Raw genomic sequence first — 20,061 nt, forward strand, 5'->3', positions numbered from 1 at the left:
TGTATGAGATGCAAGCAAAGCAAAGCAAGTGCTTGAAACAAGCACTTCCCTGGTCACCTGTTCACATCTGACACCAACATTTGAAAATGTCAGGCAGAGAATGCAGCTTAAAAATGAGGGCTCAGTGCTCAGCTGGCCCAGTCACTGCCAGCCAGCCAAGGAAAAAGACCTGAGAAGCAAAATGCTCTTGGCAGGGGAACTTCCACTAATGCTCTTAGCCTGTTGCAAATGCAAAACAACACAGCCCACAGCGGAAGGTGTTTAAATTAGGTCAGGCTTTTTTTGGCAGCTCTCCAGGTGGGATAATCACCAAGGCTTACACTCAGCAGTTTGTGAGCATGGGGTAATCTGTGCCATTCATTCATGCCCTTAGTCAGTGGCATTTCAGCAGGAAAATACAGCACCTCCAGATTCAGGAGCTCCTGACACTCAAACTCTCATCTTCTCTGGCACAGCCAGTTTTTTCCAAGAGCTGTACTGAGGTGCTGGATAAAAAAACACAACAAAGTGCTGGACATGCCTCATGATGTCTATCTGCACCTTCCTTTCTAGCCTAGACTCTCTTTGAAGGAGACCTGTGCAATTACCCACCCTCGAGCCAAGAGGATAGAAGATTACCAGAGGCAAACCCACCTAAAGCACGAGGGAATCCCTTCACCACTGCCTTGTGCTGGTGTAGATGGAAACCAGGGAATAACCATGTATCTACTAAGGAGATAGAGAAGGACAACTGAGGGCACCTGGGCAGCCTGACCCAGGATTTCCAGGGTCAACAGATGGAAACTTGCAGAGTCACTGACCTGGCTGGCAAGAAAAACCAGGCCACCTTCCTGCAGAGCACTGAGAATGGGGTGACAAGGAAGGAAAACAGGGATTTATTCCTACTGCATCTGAGCACAACCCACATGTAGATCTTTAGTGCCAGGCAACCAGCTCATTCTCCCAACAACACGAACCAAGGTGTTGCCTAATGTTCACTGCAAGCTTGGCAAACCCCAGCAAATGATGGGAAGTGGCATTTCCCTTGGGAGGAAGAACAAGCCACAGAAGATGCACTCCCAAGGAGCTGGACTCACTGCATCCATGGGTGAGACTCACACCAAAAGGAAAAGGTTTACTTCAAAATACAGAAAAGCAAAAACACAAGATAGAGCATTTCCTACTTCATGGTGACTGTGAAAAAACAAGAAGCACCTCCATTGCTCACTTCAGCACCTTCACCCAGTCCCAGGATGCTCTCTTGACCTGGCACCTTCCCCTACTACCTGAAAATGTAGTTTTATCAAGGGGAGCCTCCTCCTTCCTTACAGCCTTAGAACACTACAGCAGCCAGGACCCAAATCATTACAGCTTCAGCTAATCTTCCCAAGATGAAAGAGTTCTCCATAGCAGAGTTCCTTCAGTAAAAACAGCTAAGGCTTCCATCTTTTACTCAAAATCAGAGGCCAGGCTAAGGAACAAGCAGGCATGGTTTGTCTCCTCTGTGATCAGGACCCAATACTCCTTCTCATCCCCCTCTTAGGGCAGGATAGCATAGGTGACCACTGAAAGCAAACCCTCCAAGACAACAGAAGATCAAAGAAAACCACACATCATGGCAATTATTAATTAAGTTTTTATGTTTACAGTAGTCACTTAACATGGATATCAAGAGGTTTTAATAAGAACTCTCATACTGTAGTGAATTCATTGGGAAAACTGTAGAAGACCAAAACAGCTGCTCTAAAATAGTCATTCCAAAGAAGAAAAAGTTGAGATCATACTGTGCTTTAAAAGTGAAGTTACATGGTTTAATTTGCATAGCACAAGCATACATCAGTAGCCAAGTTACAGGCGCTGATAAAGCCCATCTCCATTTGTGTTATTGCCTTTTTCTTTCAAATCTGAACAACTGGTTGCTGGTCTCTGCTGGAATCTAGGTAGGCTTACTGGCACTTGCTCTCCAGCAGCTCCACTTGGTTTCTCCAAGGAACATTCAACACTATGAAGTTGCAAATGGTGTGCTAAGGAAAGAAAGAAAAAAAAGTAGTTAGGAATATAAGAGCATGAAACAGTGTCATATACCAGTGTTCTTCACTCCTGTGGTTCTCTACATTTGCCCTCTCCAGACAAGTATTCTGGAGCAGCATTCTTGTGCTCAAAATGAGACACATCTCTTAAATAAATCCTAAGAAACAAAGCTCAGCAGTCAGCACTGCTGACAATCAGGTTATCTCCTTTATCCACTCACAGAGGAAAGCTTTCAGCATGGGTAATACTCAAACATAAGCCCACAGGCACAGCTAAGCCACGTGTGACAAATCACTGCAGTTGCCATAATGGTGCACACCAGTTTTGTGCTTCTCTTCCGTGCAGCTACACCTCTAACCCATGCAGGAACAAAGGGCACATACATCCTGCTGCTGCCATCAACAGAAGGAATGAAGCACCATGGAAAAACTCAGGCCAGATGAAGTCAGACATGTTTGGTGCTCCCACCCAAAAAGCTCCATTACTCATTACAAAATGCCTGTGCAACTGCTTGGTGGGCACATAGAGATGGGGAGATCTGCTTCTTCTGGGGAGTGCTTTGCCCAAAGCTCTATTCACAGCAGTACAACTCCCCAGGAAAGCATGCCAAGCATGTTTACATCACCATGGGAAAGAAGAGATGAGAATTCCATGGGGACTGAGAGCCAGGAGGCCTGACAGAGCTTCCTTCACAGACCCTTCTGATCCAGACCATGACTAGCTCTTAAGAGGACTGAGACACATGCACTGCTCCAGCCTGAGCCGCACTTAAAAAACAGCCAAAAGGTCCTGCCTTCTCTGACATCAACTGGCAAGACAAGTTCTGCAAGGGCAAAACTTGCTTTACCTTGTCAAGTATAAAGGCATAAGGTCTCTGATGGCAGCTGAGGCAGACAGGGGACACTGACCATAGCCATCTGTATGAAGCCAGCCAGTGGGACAGGGTTGGAAGTGGGAAGGGTGAGGGTCAGCAGGCTGTGCCCTGGAGCCTACCTTGGCCATCTGGGGCTCCTCATGGAAAGCACAGTGCTGGATATCAGTTGCTGGCTTTGTGCATGTTGTCCGGGCAATCTCCACTTCCATTATGTACTTGACTCCAGCCACGATCTGCAACAAGACAAGTCGGCAGAGGCGACTTTACTCACAGCACACGGAGAAGGGCTCTCTGCCGAGAGAAGCCTGGCTGGCAGGAAAGCAGGCAGCGATCCTGTTACATGATGGAAAACAGACTGTGAAAGTACACAGGGAATTGTATGTGGCAACCTCCACTAAAGAGGCACTTGGCACCTCCTTAGAAACAGGAAACAAAATCCAAGTAAACATGTCCCACAAAGCAGCCTCCTTAGCAATAAACAGAGACACGTGTTAACCCATGAGCAGCGCAGGGAAGGCACTGGCTCCTTCCACAGCGCGCAGCATTCAAGGTCACTCAGACTATGAGAAACCAAGATGTAAAAATAGAGCTTTTATTCGCTTTCTGTGGGGGAAAAACCGACAGCTTGCAGAAGCCCCCAGGCTAGCGCTCTGCCCTTTCCCCAAAGGGATCCGGCCGGCCGCACAGCCAGCCCCCTAACAGGGAGTGCCGCCCCCCGGTCGCTCACCTGCTTCTGGGCGCTGAGGATCCGCACCACCCGGCTGGAGTACATATCGTTGCTGGCCCTGTTGTACGCCGTCATGGCGAACTGCAGAGCCCGCTCCAGCCCCTCATCGTTCTCGGGGTCCTCGATAGGCTGCGGGCCGCCCACCAGCCGCGGACGGAGCCCGGCGCTCCGCACGGCGCCGGCGAAGAAGAGCAGGGCCGCCGCCAGCAGAACCAACACAGACACTCTATCTGCCGCCATGGCTGCGTTCTGCCAGCTCCCCCTCACGGCCGCCGCCATTTTAAAGCCGCGGGGCGGGGCGGCCCGGGCAGAGTTTTGGGCCGAGCCCCGACCCGCCCCGCCCCGCCCGGGACCTCCCGGCCTCGGCGGCGTTGGCCGAGGACTTCCAGAGGGTCAGGGAGCGGGGGGGCAAAGCGGAGGAGAAGGAGGAAGATGCTTTCCCGCACGGGCACGGGAAACTGGAGGCTTTTTCCAGGTTCTGCCTCCTCATGGGTTATTCTTGTGCTTATTTCCCTCTACTGCGAAGGGAAAATAAAAGCCACAGAGCATTTTAAGCTACCGGTGTTGTGTTCCCAGCACAAAACACCTTGAGTAATTTCCTACCTCTGCCTCCGCACCGCTGGTGTTGCCTCACCTACGCTTCGAGGGGCCGGGGCGGCTTCCCAGACAGACGGCTTCGCTTCCCGTCTGCTCCCTAAATACCGACATTATCTCCCTCGTCCCATCAGGAACCCTGAGTTTGGAAAGACAGGACTTAATATAGCATGAGGGAGCCAGCTCCAGTGAGATTTAATGCCTCATGGAATTGTTAGGCTGAGAGAGGAGGAGGTTTTGCACCTGAGTATCCACAGCTTGCCTTCTAATGGAAAGGGCTTGTCTGCTGACTGGAAAGGCTGCCTGGATGCCAGTAATATCCAGCATGGAAAAATCCCTGCAGCTGGCAACAAGCTGAGCTATCAACAGTGACAGGACATCAGGGTCATTCTTGTAGCAAGATAAATAATCATAGAATGGCTTGGGCTAGAAGGGACCTCAAAGATCATTTCGCTCCCACCCCCCCTGCCATGGATAGGGATACCTCCACTAGACCAGGCTGCTCGAAGCCCCGGAATGAACACCACCAAAATCACCTGCAGACACCCAAACAGAAACATGCTGCATTTGTTGACCATTGCCAGTCCAAACCCCATGAAATTAGGACTTGAAACAAAGCAATTATGAAGAGAAAAAAAGGCTTGGCAAAAAAGTTATGTTCTACAGCTGATGAATATAGGACGCCTGGTTCATGAAATAAAGCTGCATTTTGTCCGTTTGCTTCTGCAGAGTGCAACAATCTTGCTCTATCAGAGCTACTTTTTTAAAAATATAAAACAGAAATTCATTAATAACCAGATAAACAAAGAAGCCGGTAATTAAAGAACTTACCAAGCAGCAGAAGACTCATGATAACATTGCAAAAGTTTGTAATACTGTGTGCCATCAGTATAACTAGAAAAATAGTGGTTTAGCATCTTCTTTTGTGATTGATATTTGAGCAATATCCAACATATTTTCATCTGCCTTTTTGTCTATGTTTCAATTTCACTCAGGACTGGTGAGCTCTTTATGATACCAGGCTTACTAATTTCTCCATATCACTGCTACATCCCTTGCTTTTTCTCCTGACATCCCTAATCTCTCTTTCACCATTAAAAAATATAGTTGTCAAACATAAAAATTTCACTTTTGCAACTCTAACCATTACAATATATGCATATGTGCAGAAAATCCTTCAAATAATTGTTGTGTAGCCTCCAGCCAAAGCTTCTTGTCACCTGTATGGGCACAGAGACCCAGTCAGCCAGGCACTGTCCAGTTGGAGAGTTATATGGACAGCTCTGTGTCTGTAGGATTGAAAGATAAAATGTCCCATTGAATTCATTGTAAGATTTGTAGGATCGAGCCCATAAAGACATGGACAACAGAAATGGCAGATGGAAGTTGGATGGCAACATCAATGGGTAGAGTTGCTGTGGGCCACGTCCCCAGGATAGTTTTCATGGCACAAAAATAAACTTGGGGGCTTGTGCTCTTAACAGAAAGAGTATCTTTAAATGTGGCAATTTCTCCACTTTGCAATTCCTAACGTGTACACAGGGCAATTCCTGTTGAACACACTCCCAGAGTTTGGTTGAACTTCCCAGAAAAATCTCCATTGTGGCAGCCCCTCACGCTTTATCTGAGCACCGCCCCTCCAGGCCTGCTATCTGCATTTGTCTAAAGATAACAGCCTTTTTGGCTGGTTCCTGCAGGGCTGGAAAGCACTGCCTGCAGAGCTCTAATCTCTGCATGGCTCTCACAGGGAGGAACAACGGCTTTTGTCGTCACTCAGTAATGAGATAGCAAACCTCAGATCGCAAAAAATAATCACGCTCCCTACAGGTAGGAGATTACCTTTGAAATATCTCAAACCCAAGACATTCTAAATGCCTTTTTAATCTGCTTTTTGACTCCTTTTTAAAATACATCAATCATAAATTAAGGTTAAATTTCCAAGTTTTCCTCTGTCAAACTGGCTGCCAGAACCAAATGCAGGGTTTGCATATGTTCACATGAGTCCCAGGGGCTCACAAAAAAAAGGGCTCTTGAGCAAGACAGTCAGCAGTTTATGAGATGGGTCTGAGAGTGATTCAATACCAAAGGCAAAACTATTTCACTGCAGTAGAAGAGTGTCCTCTGCTTATGGAAACAAACCCATCCCATATCAGCTTATTCAGTGATGGTGGAAGAAAGAGTCTCTGCCTGCCTTTGAGACTCGTGGTCACCACTCCCTGCTGTGGCATGCAGAGGCGTTCTTTTTCAGGAGAGGAATGGAGGCAATGCCATGACTTGTCCATGCGAAGAAAACCAGGTCTCTGTCTTGTCTCTCAGCTTCAAAAGACTGGCCTCTGAAATCCAGACAGCTGATTTGAAAACACCCAATGAAATAGGACACAGCCACATCTCTTCTGGATGTACACACACCTTCACACACTGGCAAGCTCTTGCCAAAAGCCAATAGTGGCTTTTCTGGATAGGCTGCAAGGTGATTGCTCAGCTGAAAAGCAATATATGCCAGGAGAGGCTTCAAGGGCACTAAAGGGCTGCTCTGAACATATTTCTGTGCTGGCAGTACAACTGGATTAGAGACCCCCCTCTCAAGTTCAAAGACTCCTAAATAAGCTTAGCACTTAGTGCTGAGTGCACCTTTCGGACAATTCAGTGGGAATAGAGCTATTGGGAAACACAGGCTCTCAGTCTGGGTGTTGAGCCCTCTTGAAAGCACAGCCTTAGATTTCTTGGGAACAGAAAAAACAATTAACAGGAAAGAGTGTAGGCAGCACTGAGGGCTGTTCACTTATTGGTGGTCACTTTTAGGAATTAAGTGCCAAACATCTCCCAGTAGTGATCTCAAGTAGGTCAATGATTATCACCCTGCAGAGGCGTCAGGACCTACACAGCCCTCTGCTGAGCCCCAGGCTGCTCACATCACTTGTGGGGTGACAGCAGCACCTGCTTTGAATCCCTTTCCCTTATGCTAGTGCAGAAGATAATCTGCCTCTAAGAAATGGGTATTCACTTGCAGACATCTGTTTAGTAATTACTGCAGTTAATCTGCCCTTATGCCTATGAGGGGAAACATTGTTGTTTACACACAAGCAGTAAACGAAGTAATTGGCAGCAGGAAAAGCTGCATTTCAAATAACTGCATGCAATCAGTTGTGGTCAGATTGTGCAACTGAAACAGTGGACCCACAGTACTGAAAGTGGGTGCTGGTTTAAGTGAAGTACTGGTGCACTTGGGATTTTAGCAAAAAATCCCTCTGCAGCAGAATCCTTTTTTTACTCTGAGAAATATAAATACTGGCACAGCAATACCACATATTCAAAATTATCACCAGAGATTTTCTGCAGTCTGGTGCCTTTGATGGCTACATTAGCTTGTATTTACTAAGAATAATTTGGCCATTCTCTTTTCTCTCTATTCTTCATCTTATGTATTTGCCTCAGCCTGCAGGAGAAATAGCTTTGCTGTGTGGGATTTGTGTTCATTAGTACTTATTGCATGTTTTTGTCTTCCCCAGGAATTGTTTCCCAGAGCTGACAAGAAAATGAGTTCTCCAATCCAACCCAAAACAGAGAGTGCATGTTTAAGCTTAGCTTCTGAGGAATACCAGTGACTTGACATGACTAAGAAGACGCCTTAAATGAAGTGTATGTTTGTGTGCTGTGCTGAAACTGGCCCTCCAGCAGCCTGCTGGGATACTAGACTGGGATACAAAGAGTAGAGCTCTGTGGCTTTGCAGATCCCTGGAAGCCCAGAGGGGAAATCAGTAGCACCATGTCCATGCAGAGCTCCCCCAAGCTCCCCAGGAGCTGGCTCACAGTCACACCACTCTTGTTCTCTCCGTGAATCAAATAGTTCCTCTCCTCCCTCATCAACAGTTTGTAGTGTAACTTCATTACTTCGAAGTCCAAGGGCTTCAGGGCATAGCATGAATTTGAGTGTTCACTCAGCATGGTATCACACTTTAACTACATATTTATGATGAGGGCCCTTTTTCAAGAGCAAGACTACAAATCCCTAATCCTTGCAAAAACACACAATTAAAAGGCCATCCAGGGCCTCAAGTTTTCGTTGGTTCAAGTCAGCTCCTCTGCTATGATGCCAGCAGATCCAAGCCAGATGCCAGACTACTTTGGATTGCATGGCACTCCACAGACATGCAATTGCTTGGTTTTTTTCATTCTGAGGTCAGGGAGGTGTGTTTGATTTTTTTTATTTAGTTTTGTTGTTTTATTTTTAAAAGACAACTGTTCTGCTCTCAAATAAAAGATTTGTCATTGAAAGACAAATCAGTGGTCCATAGCCTGGATATTTTCACAATCCTCATATACAAGCAGAGGTACAACCTGTGTTTTAAGATTTGAAGTGGTTGCAATTCCTGTCTGCCCAGCATTTCAGAGCAGAAAACTCTGCCTGGTTAGAGGCTTTATTGCAGGGAATGGGGAAGCAAGACTTGAATCTATGAAACATCTGAGTGCTGAGAACAGCCTGTTCTCAAGGGGCTGACTTGCCAGCAGGATTCCTCACTGCTTCTCATTAGGAAGGATTTAGACTCTTTTCTACATTGTGCTTGTTGGATTTGAAGCATGGGAAGGGGCAGGAATACCTACTGTGTTTAACAATTGCAAGAGAGGAATCATCAAGGTAGCTTGCAAACAAAACCAGTCACCCATACCAGACAAACTGGGATACTTTGCCACTAAGATTTTTCACTCAAGAAGGAAGTGAAATTGTGAATAACCTCAAAATTCACCCCACCAGTGGCTCACTTGCTGCTCTATGCATGCACATCCAGCAAAAAGACCAGCCCAACTCCAAAACATGAAAGGGCCTTGCAGAAGAGTGTGACTGCCACACATAAATAAGATTACTGCATCAATGATCATTTTTTAATTAACATACAGTTAATCTACAGGCCATGCTGCAGCCCACATTTATAGTTATCAATCCTTCAGGTTTCAGCAAGTTCAAGTGCACAAGTAAAGACTCACTTCCAGAGCAGTATTTTTATTCAAAGAAGTGATTATTTGTGAGTGAGGCAACTGCTTCATATCCAGTAGCTGCTGTCAGTCCGCTCCTGTTCAAAAGTTTCAGTCATCCAAGCAAGGAGACAGAAAGCCACAGCAGATCACTGCACCTAACACAGTGGATGACAAAGAGCTGTAAAATGTGACCAGCATAAGCCTTAAAAAGAAATCTTAAGAGGGTAGCAAAGGATGGGCCACACCACCTAGGAGGGCAGCACTTACCAGTGGAGCTGTTCACAAAGTCTTGCACAACATTCTCCCAGCAATCTTATGTAAGACATGTCTGTAAAAACCAGACCTAATGCACTAGATTAATCTGAACAGGAATAATTAAAATGTGTAAACATAAGGAGAAAAAATTAAATTGTGAATATTGAAAAAATAAAATTCCTTCTCAGATTCCCAGCTGGCTAATAATTAGGCTTTGATGAACATGACAACAGGGCAAGGACGAGAAAGCTTTTGTTTCATGACAGTTTATTGGGGAGTTGTGTCCAGCTCCTGGAATATCTGCAGGGATCAGGTGTTTCATTGCTAAGAGCTCAGCCACAGTGCTGTGGTGTTGGTGGACCAAGGTTCAGAATTCCAGAACAGGTCAGCTTGGAAGGAACCAGTTGATCCATGTTGTCCCTGCTCAAGCAGGGTCATCCGGAGCACATGGCACAGGACAGTGTCCAGACTGTTCTTGAGTATCTCCAGTGAGGGAAACTCCACAACCTTTGGCACCTGCTCTTCCTTTGGCAATTCCTAACGTGTACACAGGGCAATTCCTGTTGAACACACTCCCAGAGTTTGGTTGAACTTCCCAGAAAAATCTCCATTGTGGCAGCCCCTCACGCTTTATCTGAGCACCGCCCCTCCAGGCCTGCTATCTGCATTTGTCTAAAGATAACAGCCTTTTTGGCTGGTTCCTGCAGGGCTGGAAAGCACTGCCTGCAGAGCTCTAATCTCTGCATGGCTCTCACAGGGAGGAACAACGGCTTTTGTCGTCACTCAGTAATGAGATAGCAAACCTCAGATCGCAAAAAATAATCACGCTCCCTACAGGTAGGAGATTACCTTTGAAATATCTCAAACGCAATACACTCTAAATACCTTTTTAATCTGCTTTTTGACTCCTTTTTAAAATACATCAATCATAAATTAAGGTTAAATTTCCAAGTTTTCCTCTGTCAAACTGGCAGTCAGATCATAAGGTAGTATAATGAATATCAAAGTTTGCATATGTGCACACGAGTCCCAGGGGCTGGAACCTGAAAAACCCCTGCAATTTATTGTGAGATTTCTGAGGAGAAACAAAATCCATGAGGCGGTGATGATACATCACTGCACCAGCCCAGCAGTGACGTGTCATATGCAGAGATACTTATTATGCAAAATAGGTTTATTATTGGACCAAAAGTAAACTAATACAACCATCCACATACAAACACACACAGACACCTATCAAATAAAATCCTACCTGGGTGAGAGCAAGAAGGGGAATAAAAATGATGCGTGCTTCTGTATCCTTGAGAGATTTTTAAAAGCCCAAATGCCACTCAGCTGTTTGAGTGTTACTTTCTGATTATGTAGGCAGTCTGGATAATGCATTGACATAATGCATTCAGCCCTTCTTTTCTTCCAGTGCCAGGGACCTCCAAAATCAGAGAGGACAGAATGAAGTTAGGCAGCTGGGTGTGGAATTAAGTAACCACACTGGCACTTGGTATTTTCTTTCCAGTTACTCTGAATCATTTGATGTCAGACTGAAATATTCCATAGGGCACTTGGATACTGGCTGTTAAGCTTCAGGACTCCAGCTGATCAGTTTTTTAAGTTGTAGGAAATCACTCAACAACAAAAAGGCCTGATTACCATGGCTGCACTTCACTGGGAAAATAGAGAGCAGCTGGGCATGCCTTGAGGCAGTCATTACAAGAACATCACAGCCACTTCAGCATCATGCAGCATTATCCACCTACAAGTCCTGCTGTGCTGCGCAAAGCAAAAGCCTCACTGTGCCCAGTTGGTACAGAGGAAGAAGCCTGGAGGGTTTACAGCCCAGCACTTCAGTTCTGGGCTGGAAAACACACAGGCAGCCACATAATGCCAGTCTCTCAGGAGGGGTAATGCTTTCTTGATGCAAACAGCAGAAGCAGGAGTAACACTTTAGCTATCCTTAATTTTCAACAATGAGGACATATCTCCTGAACCCTTTGTTGACTTCCCAGGAAAAAATTAATTCTCCCCCAAAATGCTTATCTAAACTACTCACAAAGACATCTTGTCTTTTTCCTTCAAACTCCAGGATAAAACTTTGCTTGGATGAAAAACTAAAGCAGTGGACAGGAAGGCAGTGCACTAAATCCATCTCTTTCTGCTGCTTGTCCCTCTGCCTGGATCTTGCTGCTCCTGCTATACAATGAGTTGAAACTCAGCGTGGTTAAAAGAGCTGCTTCCTCCTCCGAGGCTGGTGCATTTGCAGACACCGACAAGGAGTTCAGTGTTTACTGCCACAACCCAAGAAATCATTGGAGTTCTCAGGACTGAAATCAGCTCATGCTGGGTGAGGACTGTCCTGTAGGATCTTTCTATATTGTTCTTAAAGATCCGATCCTTCCTGGAGAAGTAAACTGTGAATTTGACGAGCTGTCAATATGGCCATTAATTGAACTTCTAGTACAACTGATGGCTTATAAAGCCAGTACAAGCAAGGTTCTTGTCCAAGAACACACAAAATAGCTGAAAACATTGAATCAGATTTGACTCGAGGCCCAGAATCCAGAGAAAGAGATTGAAAATATGCTGTAATACCTCTCATTTAATCGCATTAGTATTTCTTTATTTCTTCCCTCAGCATATTTTTTCAGCCACAGGAGGAGAGTCCCTCCAGGAGGTCATTGTTAATAAACTGAAAAGTGTATTTCATGTACTTCTGACTGATCAACATCAAGGACTAGTTCCCTGCATACAATAATCCAACCTCACATGTGATTAACAATGTCCACTTTAATAATGGTCAGGAATGCAGGCTCTCCACCACTTCGAAGGATTTTGGCTGTAAAAGGGTCCAATATTTCAAGGTCACCTCAACAGTCTAATGTTTGGAGGTAATTTACTCCTTCACTGACACAGCCTTGCACAAGGTTAAGGGTGAAAACCAGGCTACCCTCTCCTCAGCCAGATGAAGGCAGCTGCTAGGGCCCCAGTTTCCGGAATCACAAGAGAAACTAAAAGAGTCTTACCTTTCCTATTGTGAATGCTGGCCTGGAGGCTGCTTTAGAAGAGTAAAATAAGATTGCAGACCTCTTAACAATTGTAGAGATCATTGCAGAAAAAATGCGGAAAACATCTATATGGTACCTCACCTGCCTGAAACTCAGGGACTCCAACACCTACTTCTACAAGTCCTTAAAGAGACAACTTAGAAACTCCCTTCTACTTCATCATGAGCAACACTGGGGACCTTCTAAGGGGATTTCTATAACCAAGTGAGCATCAACCAAGGCCAGGTGGAATCATGTGGGTGGTCAGTGAATCAGCCTCCTTAAGACACAATGCCTGTGTAACTGGACATTCCCAAGCAGAAGATTTGGGGAAGAAAGAGCACAAGGATTCTCACTTTGAGAGAAGCAATACCAGGGGAAGCACAGCCCTTTGCATGAAGCAGAAGCTGAGGTTTTCTGTGAATCCACAGAAAGAGAAGGCTGAGAGAGCAGCCAAAGAATCATGAGAGACCTCTAAGCTGCTCCTGTTTTGCTCCCTTTCTGATTCCAGACTGAGGATCTGGCAGGGTCCAGAGATGCCTCCAGCTCTGACCCCTCACTCTTCTCCCTTCTCCACCTGGGCCCAAGCAGTTCAGTCAGTGTGGGACTCAGAGCTGGGGTGAATTGAAGGCTGTAGCAGAAGGGAGATCCCACTGAAGACAGAGGCCTCTGCAGAACTCTCTGACCTGACCCCACATGAAAGCCATTTCTCCAATACCCTCTCACCCATGCTCAAGAGAACAGCCCAACCACTCCCCTCAACAAGCCATCCTCTGTTGTGAAGCCCACACTCTTGGATTTAGATGGTGAAAGTGTCCTGCACTCCAGGAGTCATGCAGTCAACAAACAACTGAGATTAGAGATTCTGAAAAGGAAGAAAAAAAAAACCAAACTAAAAACAAAACCAAAACCAAGTAGAAGTAACCAACTGTTGTTCTCAGTTGAGTTCCAGGCCAGAAAGAAAGAAATTACATGATTTGCGGAGGATTCTCAAGCAATCATTACCAGGGCTCAGACCTGGGACCCAAATATTCAATCCAGCCTCATGCATTTTTTAACTCTTGGACATACCACAGTCTTGGTAAACAAGTAACCCTTGTTTCTGCAGCTGCTGCTTTTCGGCTGGAAGCAGCTCTCATCTATCTCTCCCCATGTGTCTGTTCCCATTAATACCAATTTTAAAAGAACCTTGCTGCTTTTCCATTGCCATCCTTGCTGCCAGCCATATACCATTAAACATAAAAAATAAGAGGCTTTAGTTGTAATTCTGGCTTTGCCTTTTTTGTAGAGAAGGCATCCCATGAAGACTGACACAGCTGAATACCTGCCTAAGCACACCAATTCTCTCAGCAGGAATTTTCAGAGAGAAAAACTAAATTGTAGCTGTATAGTACATTGAGCAGACAATGCCAGTGATTATCCAGCAAAGTGAGATCAAAAAGCACCAGCAGTGCTGACTTGCAAAGGGGCATAAAGTCTTCTGAAGAGTTACCCTGCAAATGATGACAAAGCCCTTCAAGACCACACGTATTTTGTCCCTTTCACTCTGGCTTCTCTGTGAGGCCTCTAGGGCCAGACCAGTCCTATAAAATACTGAAGACACCTCATATTTTCTTGCAGGTAGACATGCTCCACATAAGCTGGCAAGTGCCTCCTTTCCCTCGCTGGTGCAAGCCATGAAAACTCTGGTGAAGTTCAGTCAGTTCAGCTCTCCCAGCTCAGTCCTCTGACTGCATGACAAGGGAGCACTCCTTGGAACTCCACTGCCCAAGTGTCCCACTGAATGGAAGTCTGTCATTCTGCTTTCCCAAAATCCTAGGTATTTCTGCTACAATTCACAGGATGGCCAGGAAATTGCCTTCTTTCCCTTCTTGGCCTCCCTAGCAGTCAGGCAACCCTCCTGGATGTTGCAAGTGGCCACTTACAGTAGGATAAGAAAGCCCTATGGCTCAGACAGACTCAGTGTCCCCCTTGGCAGGGTCAGGCTGAGCAAGCCCACCCCACAGGCAGTCCCAGGGAGGCCTTTTATTTATGTGGAGTACAAGCCCACAGTGAAGACTGTGGTGTCAGCCAAGGCCAGAAGGAAGCAGTGGCTCTGCAGCAATAGACACAAATCAGGAAACATGGCAACCAGTGACATGCTGACCTAGGGCATGGCTGTGAGGAAGTGCAGAAATGTTCTCCGGTGAGGTGTCTTTGCAAAACAACATCCCCAATGCCAAGTGCAGAGGAGTCAGTTCAAACCAGGCACAGAAGGGGAAGTAGTGCAGGGAGATGCCAAATTCTGTAAAGGCATCTGGGGTCACAAGTGAGGTCACATTGCTTGCAAATCCCCACAGCCACGATCCTGTCTGCAACTGTGCCAAGGCCAGTGTTTTCCAAACCTCTCCTTGACATCTGTTGGAAAACCAGGGAACACAGGACCCATATTTCTCCTTTATCTGGGAAGTATCTTTTTTACTTTTCTGGATGCTTCAGGGATATACCTCCAAAAATACATGTGCACTGGGGACTACCAGGAGACATAAAAGCCAGTGAGCCATCTGCTCTTTACCAAGCTTCCTTCCCACCTGGACAAGAGTTCAGTGCTGTTCTTGTGTTCTCACTGGGCTCCTTCCATTTGAGTCACTGAATTCACACACATCTCAGGATGCACGCAAAGGCAGTCTCCTTTTCTTCCAAACCTCCACCTTCTACTTGCTCCAGCGAGAATTCTGAGTCCCACCAGCCCCATTCTACGGTCATGCTTTCTACAAAGTCCTCACTTAGGAATCTGAAGTAGCAACTTCAGAAATTAGTGTTTTGAAAAGGCCTAATGAGGTGCTTTGGAGACCAGCAAGCACTACAGATCTCTACAGACCTGGCCATGCCACCTCTAACTCCCTCTCTCTCTCTTTGTGTGCTCAAGTACTTCTAATTTCCATATACCACCCAACAACTTCCTCTGAAATGTGTGTGCTCAGCACCTATTAAAGGCTGGCAAACACAGGTAAGTGTTTTGAGGCATGACCAGATATATGGCTCAAATAAATGGTTTAAAAGGGGAGTGCATCTACCCCTGCCCCTACCTTCTGGCAGCCTGACATACATGGTTTAATGCATGGTTTGGCCCTTGTCTTGCATCCAGCCCAAACGGGGCCATGTGAGGTCAATAATACTGGGAAAAGCCTGAATTGGATGGAATGTAAGTGCTTGACTGCTAATTATCCATATGACCTCGAAGCCTTGGACAGCCAGGGTTCTACTATAGGATAAACTATAAGATGACAGATACAGACACTTAGGCTCTGAAGACAAGGACTCTGACAAATAAGATCTAGCCAGACTTTCTACGGCTAAGTCATTCCTATCTCATGTATATCTCATGCCCAAAGCTGCAGATCTTACCTTAACAAAGTAACAAAAAACATCTGGGAAAGAAAAATCACACTAGGGATAACACTTTGTATATCCTAAGCAATGGATGATGCAGGTCTAAACACAGTGGGGGATAGAGAGAATGTTTTTCATCCTCCAGCTACTTTCACACCACTCCACTGCATCACCAGGAGTGCAGCCACAAAGTTCGCCACTACACACCCTCACGGTCAGTTCTGCTTGGAGAATTGTAATTTCCTCTCTGTGAATTCCTGCACTGTGCATGTCTTTCACCAAAAATTCAGCCATCTCCTCTGGGAAAACAGAACAAGGCAACAGCTTTCCCAGTCACGAGAAGATGAGCTCTAATGTGACTTTGGGTGGCTGCACTGAGCCATTTGGAAGCATCCCGTGCTCAGCTGGTAAAAGGCAACATCCAGGTGGAATATCACCCATGATCCAAGGTGGAATTGTACAGCACCTGCTCAAAACAAAGCAAAGAAGAGGGTGACAAACACAAAATGAGGGATGGAAGAAAACACCAAATCTGAGGTCAACATTGAAATCTAACCAAATGGAAATCTCCAGACAGAAACATTGAAGTCCATAAGGAAAGAAGAATGAACCAAAAAAGTTTCAGGATTAAATTCTCAACACAGAACAGAATAAAATTGGTTGGGGAACAAAACAAGAGACAAAAAGGGACTCAAGTAATGCTAAGCAAAGTTTGAAAAAAGAAGTGTTCTCACCAGAGAAATTTTTTTTTTAAATCTTTTATTTTACAGAAGTATTTACTTTTTATGAAAGTCAATACTGTCAAACAAAAAAGAGACTAAACTCTGATTTCAAAATCATATGTGCCTTCATGCCTGCAGTCAGGTCCCAAAAGTCAGACATTTCCAAACTGCAGAATTTCTAAGCCAATCTAATGCTGTTTGTTTGCTGTCTGGAGTATAAAACTATGAACCAAGATTTCCATCCTGTTTGGTTTTGATTTCAACATCCTATCTGGAACATTCAGCTCATGTTTTCATGTTTTTCCAAGCAACCACAAGAGTTAGATTTTTTTTTTTTTTTTAATTAGAAAATGGAGTTTCTTATGCAATGTCTTTCTTCCAGCAGCTTTTAAGGAAAAAAAAAAATACAACATCCTGAGACTGCTGAGAAAGTCATAAAGCTTAGTAACCACTGTAATATGCCATAAAAAATGCTTTTCATTTCCCCTCCACACATAACTCATTTCTGTCTTTCAGTCTCTATTCCAAAGATTTTACTGCAGTATTTGCTGAACCAGTGTACTACACTGAACTATTTAACTTCTTTACAGAATTTCCATTAAAGCATTACTTGGATGGCTCAAGCAAATATGATTGGTATCTACTACACCTGTCATAGACAAACACACAAACACCTGTGCTTGGATGGGATCAAGACATTGTTTTATGGAGAAGCAGTGCTCCCAGGAACACCACAAAGTCACATGGGGCCCATGAGTGCCAGATTTTATGTTCACTTCTCAAAGGAAACTCAAATAAGTGGAAAATCACAGGTAGACACAAAGCCCCTCAATGATTTCAACAACAGTTTAGAAGAGCCCTCTGCTGTGTTTGTTCTGGCTAATACACAAAATATCTGAGCCCTCATCAAAATGCAAGTGTTGAAGCATGTAAATAAACGATGAAGCAAGTTCTCACACTTTAGGAGAACTTTGGCTTTTTTTTGCCCATAGATATTCCCACACAGATGCATGCCAGCATATGCTGTTCTTCCAACATATGTCCCTAAACTCACCCTAATTTCAAACATTTTCCCTTGTCTCTCCTGGACAGCAAACTCCAGCCAGAGTCAGAAGGAAGCCACATTGGACTGAAAAGTGCCAGAGCTGTGTCTTTGGTTTCCTGGAGAAAAATTGTTTTCCTGGGAACTGCTTGGATTTTGAAGGACTTTCTTCTCTTCCCTGGCATGATGTGACTCAGTTCCCAACAGACAGTGCACACAACCTTTGTGGATCCATGACAGCAAAGAGTCTAGGCCTAAGATGAGGAGACTTGCCAGGCAGGTCTCTAGAGATGTCCTTCCACCCTTCTGTCTGTGTGCTACACAAACCTTTGCTGAGGGTGTCCTGTGACAGACTGTCTGAGGACAGGGACAGCAGTGACACCAGCTTTTATGCTGCTTTTTAAGAACCTGAAAGAAAGGGCAATAATTTGCCCCAGCAATTTGGTCTACTGCTTTGCTACCCTCATCCTTGGAAACACTTGTCTGGTTCCAAACTCTGGTGTCCCTTGCTGTTATCTAATGCTAATACAGCCAGCAGGAGCACAGAGAATACATTACTCTGCCACAGCTAACCTAATATCAATCACACCTGCCCCCAAAAAGGGAGCACAGCCATTTTTCCAAACTCACTGTAGTATTCTGACTACTAATTTTTCACCAATTATTAATTAATTAATCACTATTCAATTATACCAATCCTATTTCAACTATACCAATTATCTTTTCCTCCAAGTGTGAAAGACTTGTCTCCTCAGCAATGTAGGAATGTGGGAGGTTGAAATATATGTTTGTGAAAGTGCAAGGTGAAAGAGCAGGAAAGAAACCAGGCATTGGAAGGCAGGAGAGTAGATGGAAAAGGTCAGAATTACGTTGTCTGGGAGAGTAAATACTTCAACGCTGTAATCAGCCAGAAAAAAATCGTATCACTGGTAATTAAAAACTCGAATTAGTACCAAAATAAACCTACTGTATGTGTCAACACTCTTTCTGCATGTGTCAACACTCTTTCTAGAAGCACAAGTGCCACGTTCTTCTCTGTAGGTCAGCTAGCAGCAAGGGCATGCTGCAGGCAGACCCTCTCCAGCTCTGCTATTCTATCAAGACTCTCCAAAACCACCAGAGTGAGGGAAAATACATTGCTGTCACCACATTTCCACCTGCTCACTGTGTTTTCTGTCATTAGCCAGCCTCAATATTCCCAGCCTCAATGTTCTCCCATTCCTAGGAACCTGCCATGAAAGAGCATAACCCATCCAAGCACTAAAATAATATTTTTTTAAGGCTAGAACAAGCACCACAGAGTCCAGCCCTTACACAAGAGCTGGGATCCGGTGGAGACTGAGGGATTTTTTTTTTGCCATGTTGGACTCTGTTTTCTCATCATAGGACTGGTATGAGGAATGGGAGCTCCCTGGTGGCAAAACGTGAATTTGCAAAGATGGACTTGCAGTGGCTCCATGCTTTTCCCTGCTCGCATGGAAGTCTCAGGACAACAGGAACACAGTCCTGTGCTGCCCTCTCCCAGTGCACAGAGACCAGTCAGACCTGAACACTGAACACAATGGTGTCTAGTGCAGGGATGCCTGTTTCAGAGCCCAGCACAACTCCCAGCTCCTCCTCACAAACCTGGCATCCCTTTCTCCAGCCCAGGCATGCAAGCTGTGCTGGGACACACATTCACAGGCCAGGAGGTACCTGTGTTTGGCTAATGACAAAATCAACAGCAACCAGATTACTGCCACCCATCATGACACCCCAAAGCAGAAGCAAGACCCAGCCAAAATCCAATGGAATTTGGGTGAAAAAGAGCTTGGAATGCCATGATTTTCACAAAACAACTTTTTTCTACCTGATTTTTAGCACTGCCTTCTTAGACAACAGTCCTGATCAAGTGCCCATCAGCCCTTGAACAGTTAGGGTCTCAGGGGATCTGGAGGAACCAAACCACTCCATCTCAGACAGCTCACATATAGGGTTTGCTCCTTAACACCCACCTTGACATCTGGTTCTGAGCTGGGTGCCACAGCTGCTCTGTGCCTGAAGATCAGCAGACCCACAATCTGGACACTCCTGGCATATCTAGTGCCTCCAAGGGACCTGGAAAAGAGAGACAACAGTGACACATCACCAATGCTTTCTGGCTGGTGCTCTGCCCTGCAGCCCCAGCACACAGATGAACGATGCTTATGCAAGCTTGGACAGCTCTTTGTACCCCCAGCCCAAGGCAGAGGTCTCCTGCCCAGCTGCACCTCCAGCAGGTGTAGCAAATGCCAGGAGTTTTCACAGGTTCACGTGGTGATGAGCCAAAACCAGAAAGGATGAAATCCACAGAAGGTTATCAAAAGTAGAGGCACAATGCCAAACTCAGGAGATTCCTGCCTGCACATGGGAAGCTGGCAGACCATCTAGATGATCTCCTTCTGCCAACTGACTGCCTTTCCTCCCCAGGTATC

General features: G+C 45.4%; 1 protein-coding gene across 1 annotated transcript; it reads right to left on the bottom strand.

Annotated features, from left to right (window-relative positions):
- Nucleotides 1-1,597: 1,597 nt before the first annotated feature.
- On the bottom strand, nucleotides 1,598-3,905 carry LOC121365294 (cystatin-like). Its single transcript, XM_041489351.1, has 3 exons — nucleotides 3,612-3,905; nucleotides 3,004-3,117; nucleotides 1,598-2,003 (listed from the first exon to the last, which is right to left on the bottom strand). The coding sequence occupies exons 1-3, from the start codon at nucleotides 3,888-3,890 to the stop codon at nucleotides 1,926-1,928; spliced, it is 471 nt and encodes a 156-aa protein (XP_041345285.1). The 5' UTR covers nucleotides 3,891-3,905; the 3' UTR covers nucleotides 1,598-1,925.
- Between the last annotated feature and the right edge of the window lie 16,156 nt (nucleotides 3,906-20,061).

The sequence above is a fragment of the Pyrgilauda ruficollis genome, unplaced genomic scaffold (genome assembly GCF_017590135.1).
Source record: "Pyrgilauda ruficollis isolate IOZ18807 unplaced genomic scaffold, ASM1759013v1 scaffold93, whole genome shotgun sequence".
Taxonomy (NCBI): domain Eukaryota; kingdom Metazoa; phylum Chordata; class Aves; order Passeriformes; family Passeridae; genus Pyrgilauda; species Pyrgilauda ruficollis.